At 42.6% G+C, this 23,848-nt stretch overlaps 1 protein-coding gene and 1 pseudogene across 5 annotated transcripts in view; both read left to right on the top strand.

Annotated features, from left to right (window-relative positions):
• Nucleotides 1–23,848, top strand: part of LOC124782103 (zinc finger MIZ domain-containing protein 1) — a 149,929-nt gene that overhangs the window by 104,833 nt on the left and 21,248 nt on the right. For 4 of the 5 annotated variants that reach the window (XM_047253915.1, XM_047253918.1, XM_047253914.1 and 1 more), the window contains 5 exons: nucleotides 16,420–16,612; nucleotides 17,614–17,813; nucleotides 18,041–18,187; nucleotides 19,705–19,752; nucleotides 22,822–23,323. In XM_047253915.1, coding sequence (XP_047109871.1) covers nucleotides 17,706–17,813; nucleotides 18,041–18,187; nucleotides 19,705–19,752; nucleotides 22,822–23,323 — 805 coding nt within the window. In that variant the 5' untranslated portion in view covers nucleotides 16,420–16,612; nucleotides 17,614–17,705. The remainder of the gene's footprint in view (nucleotides 1–16,419; nucleotides 16,613–17,613; nucleotides 17,814–18,040; nucleotides 18,188–19,704; nucleotides 19,753–22,821; nucleotides 23,324–23,848) is intronic. The other variant, XM_047253917.1, reaches the window with a different exon arrangement.
• On the top strand, nucleotides 6,971–7,088 carry LOC124724830 (annotated as a pseudogene).

Genomic DNA, 23,848 nt, shown 5'->3' with positions numbered 1-23,848 from the left:
TGCAGTTCACTTTAATTGGACTTTGATGTTGAGTAACCTACTGTTCACAGCCAGATCGTGTCTGATCTATCATAATTTATGCACGAATGAATTGTTTGGCACATACTACACTCGCTTAGTGTCCTGTAATATGATTGTTGGAGTGCAGTAACCTAACATAGACGTAACTGTTCACAAAAGTTCACTTGCGGCAAACATGTATAATTAACACAGTCACTCTGTCAAATTTTTTAAACACTTTCGTTGAAATCTATCAGTCATATCAAATGCGAAAACGATGTGCACAGTAACTACAGGAAGTAACACAGTTCATATTCCGTTCCTGTTATCACAGTGAGCATTATTGTAGTTTGCCTCTTTCCACGACACTAATCACACATTCACTGTCGAATCTATCTCAAAAGAGTCAAAAGATTGCGGAACGATTTCCCAGATGTGAAATTTAGATTAAACTCGGCATATTTTACGATTCGTGATTTGTGCTAACTCTTTTGCGGTATATTTTTGGACACAGAACTTACTTGCTTCATAACTTTCTGCAGACTGCCAACCAGTGGCTTCCGAGGAGCAATACGTTGAACTACACTCAGCTATTGTTGCTTACTGTTTCTTTTTCTAATTACAGTACAAAGCTATAACAATCATTTCTATTGAATTGCGCGTGCTAGTTGCCTAAATATGTCAGTGTTTTAACCCAGAACGCTAATTACTCCAGAATTAAATAAGTGGAAGATTTGCTGACGTATTTTAACACTATCTGTAGAGATACGTCACGCATTAATATATGTTTTTGATCTACTTTATCAGGTAGTTAGTTATTGAGTATATGATTATATATGAACAATGTTAATAGAATGAAATTTTCACTCTGCAGCGCAGTGAGTGCTGATATGAAACTTCTTGGCAGAATTAAAACTGTGTGCCGGACAGAGACTCGAACTCACTTGTCAGAGCTTTTGCCTTTCGCAGACAATTGTACTACCGACTGAGCTATCCAAGCACGACTCACGACCCCACCTCATAGCTGTATTTCGGGCAGCATCTCGTCCCCTACCTTCCAACTTTGCAGTTTTCCTGAGAACCTTGCAAGAGGAGCACTCCTGTAAGAAAGAATATTGCGTACACATGTAGCAGTTGCCCGCAAAAGGCAAAGGTCCCGAGTTCAAGTCTGTCTGTCATACAGTTTTAATCTAACAGGAAGTTCCAATGATAACGAAATTCTGAAATTACTGGTGACTGCAATTTTTAGGTGAACTAGTCACACCAGTGGTTTCTAATTAACTACATGAATGCAAGGGGTAATAAAGTTAAATTGATCAAGGCCAGAGTTAATATCCAAGGTTTTTGATTCTGTTGCACATGCCATATAAGTAATCATGTCGATGATATTTGTAACAACAGAGAATAAAACTTCCAAGGAGAAATGAATCATCCTGTTTTGTTACAGTGTACAGCCCTTCATTCAGTTTACACGCAACCATGTGTGTGAAGGCTGTGCCAGTCACTGGATGTTAGAGCAAGAAAACCACTCTAGAACCAAAATTTATTCAGTCATGACCTGTGTTGGAGACTCGTGGGGTTAAATCTGCGCCGAATCCGATAGCTGGTATATGTTGCGAGAACTGAGTCAGAAAAGCCGGGCGCTGGGTTGGCTCGTCTCGGTAGCAGTCCTGGCGCGCTCGCTTTATTTCCCTGTCTGTTAGGGGCACACCGGGCGACTTCTACCTGCCGCTGCAGCGCGCGGCAACTCGTTAGCGACGGCGCATAGCGGTCAGCCGCGGACAAACGGCGGCGGCAGACGCGCTCGGTTTAGCAAGCTTGGCATGAACAAAAGGCGAGTGTTCCCACGGCGCCCACTAGCCGCATCCCCTCCCCTCCCTCCCCGCCGTGCCTCGCCCCCCCCCCCTCTACAGTCAGATGGAATGAGAGGAGGGGTGGGGGCAGACCTGTTGGCGCAAGAAAACTTGACTCTCGCAACGCCGCACTTTCCACGGATAATCTGACCCCGCTGCCCGCTCGAGATCCCGTTCCCCGTACTAAATGCTCGCACTCGAGAGCACGGCGAATCCATTATTGTCAGTATCATTGTATTTTGCCCTTCTTTGAGTACTCTCCGCTTAAGTGTAACCATTTACTATCTTGTGAAACTACGTAGATGAGAAGCATCCGTAGGCGTGTTTAAAAGATTTTATTAGTTGAGAGATTAGCCATTTACGGGACCGTCTGCGTCGTGTGAGGCTTAGCGTTACTGGCTACTTATGTCGAAGTCCCAGGTTCGAATCCAAGTATTCATCTCGTTTTTTTTCTGGTACTAGAAGCTCTGTAACTCCATTCATTTCAACTAATGAGGCCGAATGAGGAATTACTTGAGCAAATAATCAGCAAAATTACGCACTAAGCCACCAAATTGCCCGTCATCTCGAGAAGTTGAAATGCGTACATGATGATGATGATGATGTGTTGGTTTGTACACGCGTCTGCAGGCTCTTTAGAGGCTCCACAAATATCATTTATGAGAAGTAAATGTCTGGTGATATTTTATGATATTTCGTGCTTTCCGATCGGACATTTTGCCCCGAGTGTATTCCTCTAAACAACAAACTTTATGTATGTGCGAGCGTATTTTTCCTAAGCCGTTGTCATCCTCAATACGTGCCCACGCCATGATGTTGACGTATAAGCAACTTTGTGGCTACTGTTTCACTTGGTCGAAACGTGTTTCGATACAACAACGCAACAACACGGTCGCAAAATTGGACAAATTTGGTTGAATACTGTGCCCGTCTCTTCAATAGAGCAAACTCATCAGTTGTGCATTAACGCATTGTATTCACGTAAAGGTGAAAGGGGCAGAGGCCTAACGTATGAGATAGAGCACAACGTGGAAAAATACGGCGTGAATACTGTCAAAATACCTATTGTCGCATATTGATCCTGTTTTTCGATTGGATATTCTTTAGCTTTAAACTCGGCATTGTGTTGTTTTCATATTAGAATGATTGTTCGAGTGCAGTAGCCTAACGTAGACGTAACTGTTTACAAAAATTCATGTGTGGCAAACATTTATAATTAACATAGTCACTGCATGACATATTTAAAATACTGTCCTTGAAGTCTATCAGTCATATCGAAAATGATGAAACGATGTGCACAGGAACCAACTATAAGAGATAACACTGTTCATATACTGTTCCTATTGTCACAGTGAGCATTACTGTAGTTTGACACAGTCCACGATACTAACAAGGGAAACTCCCCATCGCACCCCCCTCAGATTTAGTTATAAGTTGGCACAGTGGATAGGCCTTGAAAAACTGAACACAGATCAATCGAGAAAACAGGAAGAAGTTGTGTGGAACTATGAAAAAATAAGCAAAATATACAAACTCAGTACTCCATGTGCAACATGAGCTCAGGAACGCCGTGGTCCCGTGGTTAGCGTGAGCAGCTGCGGAACTAGAGGTCCTTGGTTCAAGTCTTCCTTCGAGCAAAAAGTTTAATTTTTTATTTTCAGACAATTATCAAAGTTCAGGCACCCACACATAATCAACTTCGCTCTCCAAAATTCCAGGACATGTTCAGATTTGCTTGGACATATGCAGGGTTTGACGGTCGACACACGGAAAAATTTGAAAACGTAAAAAACATATGTTTTGACAGAGCACAGGGAAAAGTGTGCGAGTGTGAGACTTTTGGATTCATTTGTTGCAGTTTATGTGACAAACTTATGTTTTCATCACTTTTTTGGGAGTGATTATCACATCCACAAGAAAACCTAAATCGGGCAAGGTAGAAGAATCTTTTTACCCATTCGCCAAGTGTACAAGTTAGGTGAGTCGACAACATATTCCTGTCATGTGACGCACATGCCGTCACCAGTGTCGTATAGAATATATCAGACGTGTTTTCCTGTGGAGGAATCGGTTGACCTATGACCTTGCGATCAAAAGTTTTCGGTTCCCATTGGAGAGGCACGTCCTTTCGTCTACTAATCGCACGGTTTTGCGGTGCGGTCGCAAAACACAGACACTAAACTTATTACAGTGAATAGAGACGTCAATGAACGAATGGATAGATCATAACTTCGCTAAAATAAAGAAAAACTTTTCGCTTGAGGGGAGACTTGAACTTAGGACCTCTTATTCCGCAACTGCACACGCTAACCACGGGACCACGGCGCTCCACATCTAGGAATGTCCATGATGTTGCCTATCTTCGCGTGGACTACTCAGTTTGTATATTTTGCTTATTTTTTTCATAGTTCCACACAACTTCTTCCTGTTTTCTCGATTGATCTGTGTTCGGTTTTTCAAGGCCTATCCACTGTGCCAACTTATAACTAAATCTGAGGGGGGTACGATGGGGAGGTTCCCTTGTTCCCTTGTAAGTACACATTCAAAATCCTTATTATGACTATTTCGAGAATTGCACAAACTACAGGGGCATGTTTAGGCACCTCGCACGGCTCATGTTTCGCACTGTTCGTGGCGCTAGGAAGACATTTCTACATTATTATGAAGTGTTTAGCTCTAAAATCAATCTGTCACATCTTGAAACATGAGCTTACAGAAGCATCTCTGTTGGCAATTCCGTGTTCGAGAAAACGGAATAGTTATCTCACACTTAGCGATCGACTTTTTTCTGCGACTAGCCCCAGTGGGAAGTTACTCATCAATCAGTGAAGTGCTGAGTATACTGAATAAAATGCTGATCTGATAAACATATGGGTGCGCTGTTACATGCGCTCCACAACTACTGTTAATTTCAGCAAATTTTCTGGAGCAGATGCCTCTATAGTTTTGCACACATTTACCAAACACCGACACATTGCTACAAGGATGAGGGTTCTGTAAAGCTCATCTACGGTGCGCCGTTGTAAGAAATAGGTACAACATATTGTTGGAAAATTTTATTTAGTTGCTCCTGGTTTGTTCTATGCAGACTGTCATGACTAGTAAATTAGTTGTTCTTGCTGTGTCTGATTTAGTACCGTCAAATTTCTGTTACCATCTTAACCACTACACTGCCTTAAACAGTGATTTCTGATGAATAGAGGTCTTTAATAAGCATGTGTTTCACGTGACAGCCATTTGTTTAGAGGCGTTTATCACCAGTGCTGTCTTAAAATGCGTGTAATTGTTTCCTCTCGCGTGAGCGCGATTGTGTTGCACAATTCGACACTTAAAACTAGCTGCAGTTTACTCCACGCAGTGGAACTTACGTCTGATTCGTGCTAAAATTTCCTTATTAAAGTCAAATGGCATTTTTGGCTGGGAAACACCGCGTAATTCGAATGGTTTTCTTCCTTCGGGCACATACCCATTTTTCCTTGAAGAGCACGAGTGCTTTTTCTTAATTATACATGGAGAATGTCTGTTCGCTGTTGGTTACGTTTATTGTTTAATGTTACATTTCTGTTACCGATAACGATGAAAGAGGTTTTATCAGGACGGCACATTCCACTTGATTACTGCATCTCTAGCGAACATTGCGGACGTGCTGACGACACTGAATGAAAGATCTTCTGTATGTGCTAGAGAATGTTCCGAAATCTTGGGTGCCACATTTATTTATTCGTCATTGCACATGGTTTCCAAATTACCCGGATGAAAAGAGAGAGCTATGTTTTTTGCACCGAGGTGACAGACAGAAGTCCTGGGATATCTCCTAATGTCGCGTCGGACCTCCTTTTGTAACTCGATGTGGCACGGAATCAACAAGTCGTTGCAAGTCCGCCGTACACATACTGAGCCTTGGCCACTTTATAGCCGTCCAAAACGGCGAAAGTGTTGCCAGCGCAGGATGTTCTGCACGAACTGACCTGTCGATTATACCCAATGAATGTTCAGCGAGATTCATGCCGGGTGATCTGGGTGGCCACATCGTTCGCTCGGATTGTGCAGAATGTTCTTCAAACCAATCGCGAACAGTTGTGGTCCAGTGACAGGTCACATCGTCGTAGGAGTATGTAATCCATGAATGGCTGCAAATGGTCTCAAAGTAGCCGAACACAACCATTTCCAGTCAATGATCGGTCCAGTTGGACCAGAGGGGCCGGTCGATTCCATCTCGACACAGCCCACAGCATTATGGGAGCCACCACCAGCTTGCACAGTGCCTTGTCGACAACCTGGCGCTGCAGTCATGGACTGTGCGGCTGGTCCTGGCGGAGGTTCGAGTCCTCCCTCGGGCATGGGTGTGTGCGTTTGTCCTTAGGATACTTTAGGTTAAGTAGTGTGTAAGCTTAGGGACTGATGACCTTAGCAGTTAAGTCCCATAAGATTTCACACACATTTTTTTTTGACAACTTGGCTCAATGGCTTCGTGGGGTGTACGCCACAATCGAATCCTGACATCAGTTCGTACCAGTTCGGGACTCAGCTGACAAGGCCACGGTTTTCCAGTCGTCTAGGGTCCAACCTACATGGTCACTAGTCCAGGAGAGGCGCTGCAGGCGATGTCGTGCTGTCAGCAGAGGCACTCGCATAGGTCGTCTGCTGCCACAACCCATTAACGCCAAAATCGTCGCACTGTCCAAACGGATCCGTTCGTAGCTCGTCGCACATTGAATTGTGCGGTTTCGCTTGTCTGTCAGGACTGGCAACTCGAGAAAATCGCTGCCCTCGGTCGCTGAATGAAGGCCGTTGGCCACTGCCTTGTCCGTGGTGAGAGGTAATGCCTGAAACTTGATATTCTCGGCACACTGTGGATCGCAGAATATTGAATTCACTAACGATTTCCGAAATGGAAAGTCCCAAGCGTCTGCCTCCAACTGCCATTCTGAGTTCAGAGTCCATCGTTCGATCATCATTACGTCGGAAATATTTTCACATGAATCACGTAAGAACAAATGACAGGTTCGCCCTTATATGCCTTGCGTACGTGATACTACCGCCATCTGTATATGTGCCTATCGCTATCCCCTGACTTTTGTCACCTTTGTATTTATTTAGCTGAATAAGGAAAGATGGGCAACGGCCTTGCCGCAGTGGATACACCGGTTCCCGTGAGATCACCGAAGTTAAGCGCTGTCGGGCGTGGTCGGTACTTGGATGGGTGACCATCCAGGCCGCCATGCGCTGTTGCCGTTTTTCGGGGTGCACTCAGCCTCGTGATGTCAATTGAGGAGCTACCCTACCGAATAGTAGCGGCTTCGGTCAAGAACGGCCGGGAGAGCGGTGTGCTGACCCCATGCCCCTCCTATCCGCATCCTCCCCGGAGGTTGACACGGCGGTCGGATGGTCCCGATGGGCCACTTGTGGCCTGTACAGTCTGTTAACTGTAAGACGGCAGAGTTGTGAGGGGAGTGCGGGGAGAGGAGGAAGCAAGCATTGGCTGGCGTGCGGAGAGGAGATGACCCTTTTGGAGGGGGGGGGGGGGGCAAGGCACACCTACCAGTTGCAGTGCTGGCACTACAATTTGCGCGTCATGCTTACACGAAAGCAGACGAAAGGCTTCTTCTAACCGTAGGCCTACCGGTAGGGGTTGTTGGCGACTCCCGAGATGGGCCAGCAACTGCCTCTTCACTCATTTTGATAATGTTTAGCAGAACTGCACAATAAAAACATGCAGAACAGTACAGCGCGAAACAATAACGAAGCAGACGACAATGGCTACCTTGTACAACACAGTCAGCTACGTAATGTTGGTAGCAGTCTAAACTGCGTGCCTACCGAAGCCTCCCGACGTTTACCGACTTCTACCGATTCAGGACTAGGGAGAGATCTGCCATCTAAAAGTTTACACTCTGTAGACGGAGTGATAGTTTCCTTAAATGTGCACGAAGTCCTCAGACTCAGATCTGTAATATGTGCATAGTTTCTTTTGTCTCTTCTACAGGCAGGTGTTCCTGCGTATTACACTGTATAAGAAATATTTCGAAGTATCCCACGAAAACTCCTAACATTGTGTCACAATGTTTCATTTAGAAGCCTTTTGTATGTCCTCCACTTTGGACCGAGCTTCTCATGGCAGAACTTCAGTAACGGCATCTAAAAATTATTGAAGTTTCTGTAAATCACTTGGTTAATACTTCGCGAGAACGTGGGTGGTGTCTTTCTCCATTCTAGAGCTCCGTGTCGAGTTACATCGACGTCGACGAGACGCTGAATTCTAACCTAGTTTCCGTTTCGCCAGCCAGCCTTGCGTTGAGCCGGCAGGACTGTCCCTTGGTGCGTGCCTACCGCAATGATACCGCCAGCAGGCCACGGTATTGTGCAGCTGTGGATTAATACTGCAAGGAGAGCGCCCGCCAACCTTGGCCTACCCTCAGCGACTAGTTTCCATAACGCGCGCTCCGTACTCCCTCTGTTCTGCTGCTGCGCTACCTCGAGGCACACTACACGGGGACCACTGCTGTTCAAACTGCGTGTTAATTACCAATTGAGCAGCGGGTAACAGCCATCCGGTCTTTGCGTCGACAACAAGATACGCGCCTACTTGTTGCATTAATATTATCGTGCGACTGTTTCTCGGCTCTGGGATGCGTCTTTTCGCTGTAGCAAGTTTAATTAAGAATCTACCAACTCAGTGACAGTGGACACGTAGGTTCAAATGGCTCTGAGCACTATGGGACTTAACTTCTGAGGTCATCAGTCCCCTAGAACTTAGCACTACTTAAACCTAACTAACCGAAGGACATCATACACATCCATGCCCGAGGCAGGATTCGAACCTGCGACCGTAGCGGTCGCGCGGTTCCAGACTGTAGCGCCTAGAAACGCTCGGCTACTCTGGCAGGCCGGACACGTAGGTCTTTTTTTTTTTTTTTTAGGTCATTGCAGACGTGTTTTAAAGCTCAGTCTGAGAATATCATAATGTACGAGGGCGCACACAAAAGGAAGGAGACTCGTGCGGGTTTGTTTACCAGCCCCATGTACGCTCAGTTACTACAGGGTGACCCGAAAGTCCGTTAACATTTGGGAATGCACTAATTCACGGATATTATAGACAGGGGTGAAACTTGACACATATGCCTGAAATGACGCGGGGTTTTATTGAAACCAAAAACAAGTACAAAAACCGGCCAACGGATGGCGTTTGATAGCAACACGTCAATGACGGCGCATGAGAATCATGCATAAAATGGGCTGTAGTGAGAGAGGGATACAGATGCTTCGATAATCGCGGCATTTCACATGAAAAGACACTGTTAGTGAAGCTTTCACAAAGGACAACCCGCTTTTCCAGCTTTATGAGCCTACCTCTAGAAGAAGGCTATTCGAATGCGTGAAGGTCCTGCGACAAGCGTTGCTGTGAAGAAAACGATCACGGATGTCCAATCCAGGAGTTGTTTTTCATGCAACTACAGTGCTTTCGTGTACAGTACATCACCATTAGAGAAAAATCTAATTGTTCTGCTGACCCTGTCTGATAAAAAGTTTATGTATATTGGGAACGTTAGAGATTATCTTACGGTTGCTTCGGGCACACCCGATGTTTCTCTAATTTCTATACAACATTCGCCGTCCAGTATAACGTACTGGGCTCTATTTGTCAAATATCAGTTGAACTAATCACACGAGAAGATACTCTACTCTGTGTGGTATTCAGCGTAGAATGTGTTTAATGATGTCGCCTAAACGAAAGCAGTAATAAGAGAAATGTCACCGGCCGGAGTGGCCGTGCGGTTCTAGGCGCTACAGCCTGGAGCCGAGCAACCGCTACGGTCGCAGGTTCGAATCCTGCCTCGGGCATGGATATGTGTGATGTCGTTAGGTTAGTTAGGTTTAATTAGTTCTAAGTTCTAGGCGACTGATGACCTCAGAAGTTAAGTCGCATAGTGCTCAGAGCCATTTGAACCATTTTTTTTAGAAATGTCATTATGTAAATGAGGTGCGGAGGGTTTTGTAAGTGCTCCGCAGTTACAGTTTGACGGCGTCTGGCTGCATGTAGAGCCACAACTTGCAGCTGCCTGCACCTGGGGTGTCCTGTAAGAGGTTTATAGTCATGCCATGACAGCCATGACAGTAGCCGACGCTTTTCATGCGTAACTTAAGGTGATTTGCTTGTGGACCCAAGTTTTTTCATTGAGGTGTGTTCAGGCTGTAGGTGTGTGTGTGTGTGGGGGGGGGGGGGGGTGTTAAATTCTTGCTTAAAGACGGAGATGTAAGCCAGGACAAGGTGGTATCAAGACTCCAGTTTTGCCATAACTGGTCAGTTTCAACTACTAGATTGGTTGTGATTTTTCAGTGGTTTTTCTCGCTGCTTTACACGTAGACTGGAGTACATCGTTACTTCCACTTGGACTCATACCTTATCCATTGCACCATTGTGTTCTGTAACCGTCCTGTGAGGTTACGGTACGTTTGCCTTGCTTGGAATCTTAGGTGGTTAAGTTGAAGGCTATTAACGGGAGCGTTCTGACCGGTATCTTCTGCTGTTTCAGTTCGTACATTTTTTGGCACTTATAACATGAAAAATGAGTGATTGCTGGGGCTGAGCCCGACGCGGAAGTGGATGCTCCGGTACCTGTGCGAGGCCGGCGAACTTGACCGTGCGGCGACCGTGTGAGCGGCACAGCCGCGTCCTTGCGTTCCGGAAGTCCTGCCTTCGGCTCCTTGAGACGGCGCCGCTAGCAGTAGCACGCGGGGCGGGAGGCCTGCCACACAGGGAAGCTTCACTAATCTGCTCTTTATAAAGGACCCTTCTATGCTTCCGAAAGCCAGCCATATCTAGGGTGACCACTTGCTATTGTTCAGAAAGGAGGACCAACAGCTTCAAAAAAGAGGACAAAATAAGAAAAAAGAGGACACATCAAACGGGTCAGCTGCAGATGTGGATACCACCAGTCAGTTTGGACAAGTCACATGACTGCGAGGAATTACCAGTAAAACGAGTAGTTAATTGTTGCTGATGGTCAGGGTGATGGTTAACTGAGCAATATATATATATATATATATATATATATATATATATATATATATATATATATTGATTGTGGTGACAGTGTGGCCTCAATTGTTTTGTTATGTCAACAACACAGAATTGTTTACAAAGCGAAAAACGTAAGACCATTCACCTCCCTTCATTCGACGCAGCGCTACCAACGTCTACAATTCAAGCAGCAGCTGACGACATGTAAACTGCACTTTAACCTTCCGAATACAAATAAATTGAATGACTGTGGAACAATGAAATAAAACCATGACAGTTAATCTGTCGAGTTATTTCTTACCTTTATTGGCCACTGAGACGTACGTTCCAGCTCCACATGTCTTACATTTCGCTTAAAATTCATTTCTTCCTTTCTTAAAGCCGGATATTTGCAGGAAAGGACATTATAAAATGTACACTTTCGTTTAGGCATAGCCAAATAGCGAAATATTTTACGTAACTCACTCGGTTAAAAATTACACTCAGAAATCACAAGTGCACTACAGGAAGCCAAGCCAATACATAGCGAGGATACGAAACGAAAATTTTAAGTAATCGATATTTGCATTCGCCTATAAGCAGATCAAAGATAACAGCGACGATCCTGGTGCCACGTACTAACACCGCCTACGTGCGTGTTTATCACGAAGGGTGTGCCAATAGTTAAAGTGTTTAAGAAAAGAGCAGTAGAACAGGACGAATTGTAAATTTAACTTTGTAAATCAACTTTGCGATAAAGCCGGACACTGTAAAAATCTGCCCAGACCCCGGACAAAGAGCTAAAAAGGAGGACATGTCTGTATTAATCCGAACGTCTGGTCACCCTAGCCATATCCCAGGTTTGATGCTTTAGTAAGCTGAAAAGGGAATATGGCGTCGCTGATCCTCGCATTTCATTTAGAAGATTATTGCCAATCTATACACCAACTGTCAACCACTCAGTAGCTGATTTCTTCGTTGCCAAGTCCTCCGGAGCATGCACTTATGTGCTTGTGTGGTTTTGTGTGTGTGTGTGTGTGTGTGTGTGTGTGTGTGTGTGTGTGTGTGTGTGTGTGCACGCTTGCAGACGAACGAACGAAGACTAAGTGAGCTTGCCGCAAGGCTTAATGTGGTTTCAGTGTAGTTCGCAGTTTTTCTATCAGCCACTCACCTCTCTTCCACCCCCATCCCCACCACCTCTCTCTCTTTCTCTCTCTGTCTCTGCAGATATACATTGCTAGTGAGCGGTGGGCAATATAAGGGGCACAACAGAAACGCTTCGTACAGTTATATGGTCCCCCTTTGCTGTATCATTTGGGAATGAATGACTCTCTAAGGAAACCTAATCAGTTATGCTGACCTACACTTTAAGACGTTGTTCTCGTAAAACCATATTCTTGGGAAATGGGCGGAGGTTTTAAACACAGCATTACTTTGTGTGTTGTGTTCTGCATAAATATGGGAAGATGAAATGATTCAGAATGTCAGTCATGGAGATGTTTACATTCAGGAAGCTGATAGGTATAGGAGCTGACGAACAAGTCTCCTGAACCCAATAGTATTCTTCTATTTGGTTCATATTGTCTTTCAGCAATATGTACCAACCAGTCATGTAATTATGTTACAGTCTATTTCGAATACTCATCCTTAAAAACTGCACAGTAGTGTTTCGCACAAACAGCGCTGTCTTTCTTCTGCAGCTCTATGTGTAAATTCCATGAGCCTCTCTTTAGGACACTTGCACCGATTGAAGAAACATCTTATGGATCTTGCTCTGTTAATCTCAAACACTTGTGCATTATTCCGGACAAGAAAAGGTTGCACTATAATGTTGTAAGCTGTTCCCCTTAATTCTAGATCTGCACCTGAAATTCACACTTAATTGTTTATCAGGGGGTGCATCGAACCACTTGCAGACTATTTCTTGACTATTCCACTCTTGAGTAGCATGTAGGGAAAACTGAACAACCATACTGTACTTTCTCAGCACTCTCCCACTAAATCTGTGTTACCTTCCCCCCCCCCACCCCCCCCCCTCTCTCTCTCTCTCTCTCTCTCTCTCTCTCTCTCTCTCTCTCTCTAGCCAATTTCATGCTGGACTTACTCCAGCATGCCTAGATATAGAGTCCAGTGCAGAGGCATATACAGGGCAACTGAAAGTGTTTTGGAGAAACAGAGTTCCAGGGCACAAAGAAACACAGCAGAGGACAGGAAATACAGTACTAACCAGACTGTAGCAGATGGTGAAAGTGACCAACATTCACCTCTTTGCGCTTTTGGGCCCTGGTCAGCAAGCTAGTGAAGCTGCACTGCTCGAATTGCTGCTGTCTCATATGAAATGTTCTGCTCTAGTTTTTGAAGACTATTAGGGTTGTTGCAATACGCATTAGGCTTAAGGCTTCCCACACAAAGGAATCGTACACTGACAGATCACGTGACTTGGGTTTGTCAGCTGGGGCCATGACCAGACTGTGACGTCTGCTAACAACTCTATCAGGAGTGAAGATTGTGTAAATGTGCTCCAAAGTTTGGCTGGATGTTTGGGCAGTTGCTCCTTCCTGTTTGAAGTAACTGCAGGTCTTTCACAAATGCTTTCAAAATGTCCAGGCCACTTTTATTTGCCCCACCCTATATCACTGATTATATATATGAGAATGGAGGGAGAGAGAGAGAGAGAGAGAGAGAGAGAGAGAGAGAGAGAGAGAGAGAGAGAGTTGGAAATGAAGAGGCTCTGACATGGCAACGTCTTTCAATACGAAATTCCGTATTTCTATTGCGTAAATACTAACTTCATTGATAAATAGTTGCAAACACTTGTTATTATTGAGGTATTTACAGACTGAAGCACTCGCTCTGTTGGAGAAGGATAGGCCAGCGAGTTGGCTGTATTCTTATTGGTAGAACCAGCCATGCACTCACCTGGAAATTTTAGAGACCACGATTCCAAATGATGTAACTCACTCTTCTTGTGAACGAGTCAAAATGTCTGTATCAAGGCAGCAAATTGTATGCCAAGTTGATTATTCACATCCACAATTACAGCTGTGAACATTAGGATGCCCCAAGCTGCTTCTATAACTTGTAGCTCTTAGTGTCTGGCTATGTTCAAGCATTCAGTCCTTTGAAGGCCAAGTGTGAATATTAGCAGAGCACAGCCTTGGACTGAGACTGTCCACATGTCTGCTGTCCAACCATTTTTCACCCACTTTTTTTCTTTTTATCCCCCTCGCTTTTTCCTTCTCTCCAGTTCTCTGTGTGAGCAACCATATTTAGGTCACGTCTGGAGTAATAACTTCCTCCAATAATTCAGCAGGCAAAGAGCAGCTTGCCCATTACAGACTGGGTCTGGCCAGCCTCAGGCAACAGTCTGGGCTGTCACCAGCAGTTTTAAGAGCTGGCCACAGATTGCGTGGTGCATCACTGCATTCAGCGGCATCACATAAGAATGTGCTGGAATATGCTTTAACAATTTCTCTTAGACAATGGGAGTATTAGAGACAGAACACAAGCACAGATCGGAGAAAGGCGGCGTTGTGGCATTTGCTGTAGCTGTAACCTAATTCTGGGTGAGTGGTCAGGGTTTCGAACATCAGCCCTACCAAATGCAAACTAAGCAATTTTACAGATGTGACCACTTCACTCTGTCCCATGTATTGGTTGAACTAGTGTAATGTGATTTTTAACAGGACCACATGGCATCTGATCCTCCATCGGAAGAAGTTCGAGGACTTTGTTGGTAGTCATGCTGCTAATTCCCCGCCCCCCCCTCCCTCACCCCCCCCCCCCCCCCCACACACACACACACACACACACACAAACCCATCTCCCATCGGTGCAGCAGTATAAACTATTATTCAATATAAGAATATATAATCCAATTTTAGTTTTGATTAAACCTCACATTTTGATTTTTACATCTCTTCTTGGCACTTTTACTTTTGTAGTGTTGCTCTGTGTCAAACATGAACTTTAAGTAATATTTATCTTGCTATTCAACTACATGAGGAAGGTGAAGTTAACCCTCTGCACGTCATTCCCCTGGGTGGGCAGAGCGTCCCCTGCCCTCTACATTTGGTCGAGAAAAAGTGCTCGCGCTGCACTTTAGATGACAACACTAGTGTCACAAATCATTCTTAGTTGGGTGTATTCATTATAGAACAAGTGAAGCAGGTGCTTACCAGCCTAAAAATGGAAATTAACAAATTACATTGATCTAGTGATGATTCAATGATGACACCCATCCAAGACAGGTAATTAATTTTCTAAGATGCAATCCCCAACATTTTTCATAACACAGAACATTCAGCTACTGGAATGGATGTGCAATTTTACATCTACTGGATGAGATCAGTGAATGCAAAACATCAAAACATCTCCACAGAATCCGCAACTGCTTGTTGTACATTCTTTTGTTGCTTCCGTTATCATATATTTTAGGCTGCTAGGCAAAACCATCCACGATGTATACAAACCTTTCAAATGGAAAATAGTAAACATAAACTTTTTTGGAAAATAATCCAGCAAGATTAACTCCATTTTACTTGCCTTTTCACTTATTGTCACCAATTCCATACAGAAAATGACAAATTTTTGACCTGGTCCTTGCAATAGTTTTTACCTAGGCTTCAGTGTGTTGAAAATACCAGGCGACTACTCAGTGATTTAATGCTAGAGTAAATTTCTAGTCAGGACTGAGAAACTTTCTGGGTGTTGCCATACATGGTGCTGTTCCATGAGCATGACGAATACACAAAAGGACAACTCAGAATTATCAAAAGCAAAACAGTGCTTCAAAAAATGGAGGACATTCTTTTTAAAATCTTGGCAGTTGTTTTCGAGTCAATAAATTGTTTGTATAGTATTCAGTTGGTTAATAACGTGCTCTAATCTCATTATAAACAGAAAAAATATATAATTAATTTGCTATATTATTAAACAATGGTTTTTACTTATTAGATATACAATGCAATTACCTTGAAGTAATTTTTAGTCTTTTCCAGTAGTGTTTTCTTTGAAGGAGTATTTTGTCTGAGAACTTGCTCTGCCTTTTTCTGTTCTCACTACTATTCTCATGAGTTGACAACACACTACTAATTAGTAGAACGCAAGTGTATAAAGTGACAGTACTTCACTAAAATTTTTAATGAACCAGCACCTCTAAACACAGTAACATACAAAAACTCATACTTCACATGATTAACTAACGTATTGTTTCAGAGATATTGTATATATCAACTATAAATAAAACATTTCTTCAAACAATTAAACCATTGGTAGCGATACTTTGAAGAATATATAGCCAGGTGTGTGCAGTTCATATTAATTCCAGTTCTACTGCAGTGATATCTGTTGGATGATGAAATGCAACTTCATTACCAAATAGCCAGACATTTTCTAAAAAAATGACGTTGAAAAGCCAGACATGTCTGGAAAAAGCCGGACATTGGTAACCATTTTTGGGACTCGGCATATTATTCCAGTTGTTGCCAATGCATTTGATGCTGTGGTTTCTGTTGTTTGTGTGAGACGTGGAACAGGAAGGCTGAGTCCACCATTTGTCCTCAGGACTGCTTACGGGACAGCGGGGGGGGCCCGTCCAGGAGGCCGGTCACGCGCAGTTCCACGGCGGAGGCGGTGCGAGTGCGCTGAGTGCAGCTGCGATGGTGGCTGCTGCCACAGCCACAGCAACCGCCACCGCCAGTGTCGTCGCTCTGCACGAACAGGCTGCTGCTGCTGCCCAGGGCAGTTTCCACCGCAGGTACACACAGTTTTCTCACCCTAAGGTGCCTGCTTCTAGTGACAGCATCATCATAATCATTTGTACATGATTGTTGTGGCTAACAGTAGCTCTCCATTGAGTACATTGAACATAGATATCAAACTCTTTCCCCACATTCTACTCTCCTATTCTGCCTCCCTTCATCATCATCATCGTCACATCATCATGTTCTCTACATAATTTGAATTATACAATATACAAGGGTGTCCTGAAAAGTAATGCCTCAAATTTTTATTCTGTTCTCAATATGGACTGTGTCATGCATTCTGCCCCACTTTGCTGACACAAGTTTCAACCCTCTGCTGTTGGAAGGCTCTGAATTTTATTGTGTAATATGACAGTCTGTAACACAACTATGTCAGTGCGTGAGAAACAGTGTGCTGTAATTGAGCTTCAAATATGGAGAGTTCCTCTACAAATGGAGCACCTTCTCCTTCAGCAGGACATGCCAGACCATACACAAGCACTGCAACATGTGCAACAATCTGCCACCTTAGGTTCACCGTCATCAATCATTCTCCATACAGTCTTAACTTGGCCCCATCCGATTTTCATCTGTTACCAATAATCAATGAATACCTTCAAGAACTTCGGTTTGTTAGTGATGAAGCAGTGCAAGCAGAGGTGAGGTTGTGGCTCTGCCAACATCAGACACTCTACAGTCACGATATCGATGAGAGAAATGTGTTCATCGCTAGGGTGACTGTGTTAAGAAATAAAGATGTAGAATGTTAATAAAGTTAGTTTTATTTAAAAAGCTTTAATGTTTACACATAAAAAATTATAGGCATTGTGTTTCAGCATGCCCTCATTGTTCTAGTAAATGAAGAAATATGTAACACCGAATTTTAATGTAATGTAAACCGTCACTGCAGTGCTTAATATAATTAGATGTTAATGAAGTTTCACCAGACAATAATTTTATTGTTTTGAATCGTCCTGCGACTGGTTCATATACCAAATTTTGCGTCCTCTTTCAGATGCAGGGAATGCCTCAGCAGTATGGATATGCAAGTCAGGGAGGGCAGAGGGGGCATGCACCTATGACAATGGGGGAGCACCACCAGCCAGCATGGGTATGGGTCCGGGAGTTGGTCCCATGGGAGGTATGGGAGTCATGGGTCAGCATGCGACCCAAATGATGGGAGGTGTACCAGTTGGAAAGATGGCAACGGTGCAGGTATGTCACATATTGCTATCAAAATTTTGCATTTTACCAATTTCAGATAAAGTTAAAAAGGCAAAGAGAAATATAAAAATAATAGTGATAATAAATATGTATTGACTGTGCCTTATATAGACCCATATTGTGAAATTTCAAAAACAGTTTTTAGCTAATTTCTTTAGCCTTAAAACTATATTAAGAACAATGAAACTATGTAGAGAGTGAGAGCAATGTGTTTGCAGGGACAAGGTCAGATGTACCCACGGCGGGTGGCTCCTTACCCGAGCCCTACAATGCACGCTGCTCACAAACGGCAGCCACATTTCACACAGCAGCAAGCGCAGCCCGTTTCACCTGCATTTTCTCCTGCTAGCACTACTGCACCACAGGTCAGTTAACAATTACTGTGCATAAGTGAAAACGTTAAATGCCATCTGACATCAAGTAATCAAACAAATGGTAGGGAAACAGAGAATGTGGCCAGAGCAGAGCATACAATAAAATAAGTATGCTCAAATTCATTTGTGCCAGTCTGAAAGAATCTCTACTTTATACAAATCAGAAATGAGTAATGACAGAGTAACAGCATTGGTTATGTGCTTTTTAACAAAAGGAGAAAAAGTATATTTCAGTTGAAAAGAAGATCTTTCTTTCTAAGTGGAGTGTGTGCTGTTGTGAAACCTACACACAAGTTAAAGCTGTGTACCAGACTAGGACACAAACCCAGATCTCTGCCTTGCCTGCAAGGTCCACATTTCAATCCATGCCCTACACTTAGTTTTAATATGTCCATAAATTTTATATTAACTTTGTCAAGAAAACTATGGGCTCAGTATCTAAAATTACATTGTTATGCTCTGCTCCTTTACAGTTTGTTGCCTTAACTCGCAAGATCATTAGCATGAAATACATTTAGAACATTACCCACAAATATTGTACCTTAATGAATTACATTTCATTTGTATCATACTCTAATGTATGGTCTGGACAAAAACTGGAAACATTGGAGAAAAAGATACATAAAGGCACTGGATCATCTTTCAAGCCTATTATGATTGCCTTCAATACAAAATTTGTTACAAAATGCATTTGCACAATATTTGAATTAGCTTAGGCAGGTCTTTTCAAGCTTGTACATGAAGTGTCATCTATTTGTTTTTCAGATGAAAGGAGAACATCTGTTTCTTCTGTAGTTTCTGCAGTTTATCAGATATCCTATAACATTCATTACTGCGTGGCCTGTGTAGATAATGAATTCAACATTTTCCTCATTACATACTAAATAGTTTGTGTGTTTTGTCACATCACCCTTCTTATATGGTGTAATATATGACAAAGCATGCTCTTTACTCCCTGAAACAACTTTGCAACTAAATTTTTGTTTAATTGTACTACAAAAGCTAAGAAAAAAGGCACTTCATCATGACAGAAATCTTTGCATTGGAAATTAGATATTCAAACAAAAAATCTGCAGTTTTCACTCTGCGTATACAAATTTGAGCTATTGTTAATAGGAAAGGTGACTTGCAAAATCATCTTTTGCTCTCCCATATGTCCTTCTTTTGCTCTTGAAGGTTTCATCATCTTCTCATTAGTATTAAGGAATAGCCTTTGAGGTTTTCGTTGCTGATTTCTTCTGTCATTTCTTTTGTTAACTGTTCAGGCTTTCGAGAAGTTTGTCTGAAGTGAAGCAACTATTTCTCATTCTTCAACTCTCTGTCTGCCCAATCTCTCTCTCTCTCTCTCTCTCTCTCTCTCTCTCTCTCTCTCTCTTTTCTCTCTGAGCTGCTATCAAATCATTACACCTCATAACAGATGATGTCTTTCCATGATATTTGTGTTTCATCATAACCTTAGAACCAGGTTACCCTCTTTACATCTATTAAAGTGGCAGTCTTTGTTCCAGATGGTCCAACTAAACGTGCACCAACAATCTGCCCTCTTTGAAAACCTGGTAAGTCTCCCCTCTTGCAGCACTTGTTTATGAACTGTTGCACAAGAGTAATATGCTACTATATAGGTTAAATAAAATTATGAATAACTGTGATCATGATCACAGAAAGTTGGTTCAGACATGGCAGCTCGATGTTTATAGAATCCAACACCCCAATTATGCCCACTGTATAATAATTAGACATGTGTTCTGATGACTTCAACTGACCCCAATGCCCACATACATATCTGTTTGTCTAGTGTTTCCAGATTTTTTTCCAGCTTCAGAACAAAGAGTACTTACTGCTTATTCTAGTTCCCTGTGGACCCTTCCCTCCCCCCTCCTCCCATCGCACACACTGTAGTGTTACTGCGGAAGGAAATATCAAATTGGAAGCGAAGGAAACACATTTTAAGAAACTGACAAAAACAAATGAAAATAATAAGAAACTAACAAATATACTCAAAATTGAACATCAAGGAGGAAGATCGTGATTAGTGACTAGAAATTGTATTATTTATGTAATTGTTAAAAAGAGTCATTATTATAATCCAATTACTAGAGCTCTGATCAGGTGTACTAGTGGGTGTCTGCTAGCATGCTGATGCCACACTTGTGCCCTGGTCTCCCACAGCGATATCTCTCTCTCTCTCTCTCTCTCTCTCTCTCTCTCTCTCTCTCTCTCTCTCTCTCTCTCTCTCTCTCTCCCCCCCCCCCCCTAACATTTCGAAAATGAGAAATTGACAATGCTTGGCATTCTTAGCCACATAGATCAAGTGTCAGTAGAGAATAGTGTGTAGATTTCCACACAGTTCTTGTTTTCCATTCCTTATTTAGTTATTAGTTTCAGCAATTTGAGTTGCAGTAGAAAAGTGTATTTTGTGGTATTTTTTGTGCAATTTATTTAATGAGTGAATGTGTTGTTTGTAAGATGAAAATGGGAAAGCAGGAAGGAAGTGAAATTTCCCCTTTGCCATGTAGATTGGGTATACATAAAACTCCAACAAGACAACACAGCAAGAAGAATGTGGCTGAAAAAGACAGTAGAGTTTTGGCACTGAAGCAAATGCATAATCCACAATGTATAGAAATACATCTTGTAGAGGATTATGGTGAAGTAGTAGCATCTGTATGGGGTTAAGAAAAATTTCCAGAAGGTAGACGTAATCAATAGCTATTGTATCAAGGAATGCAGTAATATGTGACTGAAAAAAAAAACAACCATTGTAAGAAAAAACCTCGCTGGTCTACAGGCTATTTGTGCTGCAGCTTATGGCAGTGGTTTGAGAACTATCCAGCATGTGTACCGCGAGGGAAGGTTCACAACATTTGAATCTGCCAGGAGAAATAGTAGAAAGCACAGCTGTTTAACCAAACTAAACAACTTTGATAAAAAAGTTGTCTGAATGTTATGATAGTGGTGAAAAATAAATTTTACCCCATCTGCTAGATCTGTGAGATGCATATTAAACAGTGTAGGATCTAAATACAAGCATTAGAATGATGGTAGAATGATGGTAGACAATTTTTACTTGGATGCAGTGATATAGTGTAAATTTTTGTGGACAATGACTGTGCTCAGTACTTCAGGTGGCATGTGACATATATTCTCTCTGGATGAAACTTTGGTTACTCAGAACCATTCAGTAAAGTAGATGTGACAGAATTTGAACCAATAGGAGCCCTTGTGGAACCTGTTGGGAAGGGGGCCTTAACACCCCTGTTGAGAAAGGAGCGGGCTGATTGTTGTTTGTATTGGGCCAGTGAAGACTAGCTTTCTTAAAGGAAGTAAATTAGTTTACAGATGTTGCAGAACAAACAAATCAGAAGATTATCATTCATAAATGAACACAACTAAGTTCAAAAATTAGTTAGAAACCACTTTTTTTAATTTATTTGAAGAAGGTTCCATCATTGTCATGGACAACACCTAGTATCATTGGAGATCATGATAAAAAAATAGGTTTTTGTAGCCCCATCATTGTCATGGACAACACCTAATATCATTGGATATCATATTGAAAAATAGGGTTTTGTAGCCAAAAGGGTGGGGAATAATGTGGTATATAGGAATCCTGAATAAAACCAACCTGCTTCCATAAAAAAATGTGTTAAATTACTTATTGAATGCCCCTCATAATTTAAGAATCTTTTTTACTGCATATAGGCTTGTTATGTTTTAGTTATATTCAATATTTTTTAATTAACGAAACATCAAGAAAATTACATCCTAGGAAAAAAATTTGAAGTGTATCAGTAGCAGAACCAAATCCAATGCCATTCATTTAAAGATGCAATGAAGGAAACAAATTGTGTTACAGGTGCTGCCTGAAATGTGTGTGTGTGTGTGTAACATTCCAAATTGATAGAAACAATGGCCACACTCAATTTCTTTTTAGAACTGATTACATTTTCTTTCCCATTGTACTGGAATGTTCCTCTTACCCTGCAGTTCTGAGTAACTTTCATGTTTGTTTTAAATAATAGTATTTAATAATCATTGCACACTGTGCTAAGTTTCATCAGGATTGCAAAAAAAGAAATGCATGTATATATAGACAGATGCCAGCTGGAAGAACAGTCACTCAAAATCCTGGAGAGGGGAGAGACAGTCACTCAAAATCCTGGAGAGGGAAGAGACAGTCACTCAAAATCCTGGAGAGGGAAGAGACAGTGCATAGAAATGAATAGATCACATTGGACTAAGATTCAAGGCTCCATATTTTCCATAGTACTTGTGTTTTGTGATCTGTTCATCAAATTTTTGTGATCAAAGATTTTCAGTCACCTATCTTTCATTTCAGAATCTCTACACGTATCCTTTCATTTTTGTTAGTTTTTATAAATTGATTTGCAAAATTCTATTTTTAAAATTGAACACCTGTCAGTCAAAATTCAGTTGTTCCTGTTTCAGTGTGTTCTAAGTGGATGCTGGCTGTAAATACTGTTCATTCTTTATTTTCATTTTGAATAGATATCATTTTATTTTATAAAGGATGAGTTCACAGTTGGGGAAGCTCACAAACATGCTCCCATTCAAGCACATTGTATGGTGAATACGTAAGTGACGCCATAATCTGTTCCATGCAGTACGGGAGTGGCGGAGCTTACGGAGGTCGGGCTGGACCCGGCCCCGGTCCTGGCCCCATGCCAGGATTCCAGCAGTATGGCCCCCCACAAACCCAGCAGCAGCAGCAACAGCAGCACCAACAACAGCAGCAGCAGCAACAGCAACAACAACAGCAGCAGCACCAACACCAGCAGCAGCAACAGCAACAAGTCGGTGTCGGAGCCAGCCAATTCGGTACCGTGCGGGGTGCCGCACGCCAGCCCACTCCGCCGTATGCCTCTCCGATGCCTGGGGCCGGAGGGGCTGCCGGTCCGGGAGGCGGGCCATTCTTCTGTGGAGTTGGCGCACCCTTCTCGCCGAGTTACGGGGCTGGTACAGGTGCTTACCAGCACAGCCCTGTACCTGGCAACCCCACACCACCTCTCACACCAGCAGCCAGTGCTCCACCTTATGCTTCGCCTGGTTCCGGAGCTGACGTGAAGCCCAGCTTCCCAGACGTCAGACCGCCGATGCCGATGCAGAGTGAGTGAAGTAACACAGTGGCTGGCTGTCAGTGGTGCAGCATGAGTGATATCCCAAAAGTCTCATTGCAGATGTGGCACTTGATGGCTATATTTGTATAACAGAGTTCATATTCACTATAAAACATAAACTTTGAAACCTTGTTGGCCTTCATTTGAGAAATTTTCAGGAATGACTGGGAAGGAGTAGTATAGCAGACTATTTTAGGAGCACGTGGTGTTTAAAGACAGAAAAGAATAAGTTTTTTTATGTCTGCAGTTTGGAAGAACACTGATGCTGCACTTCTGACAGACTTAACCTTTCTACTTTTCATTACCATAATTGTATTCTGTAGTAATAGGTGGTGTAAGTATATTTAAGAAATTCAGTACCAATAGGTAACTTCATGTAAAATGGAACTGAATTGAATAGTGTGTGATCCATTAATACTTGATGTAATAAACACAAGAAACCAGTGAATGGCCACTGTGTATAAATATTTAATGGTTTTTATCTGAACTATATAGTTTTGTCATAACATTGATA

The sequence above is a fragment of the Schistocerca piceifrons genome, chromosome 1, assembly GCF_021461385.2.
Source record: "Schistocerca piceifrons isolate TAMUIC-IGC-003096 chromosome 1, iqSchPice1.1, whole genome shotgun sequence".
Taxonomy (NCBI): Eukaryota; Metazoa; Arthropoda; class Insecta; order Orthoptera; family Acrididae; genus Schistocerca; species Schistocerca piceifrons.
The sequence above is the reverse complement of the archived record's forward strand: the minus strand, read 5'-3'. Positions and strand labels throughout refer to the sequence as shown.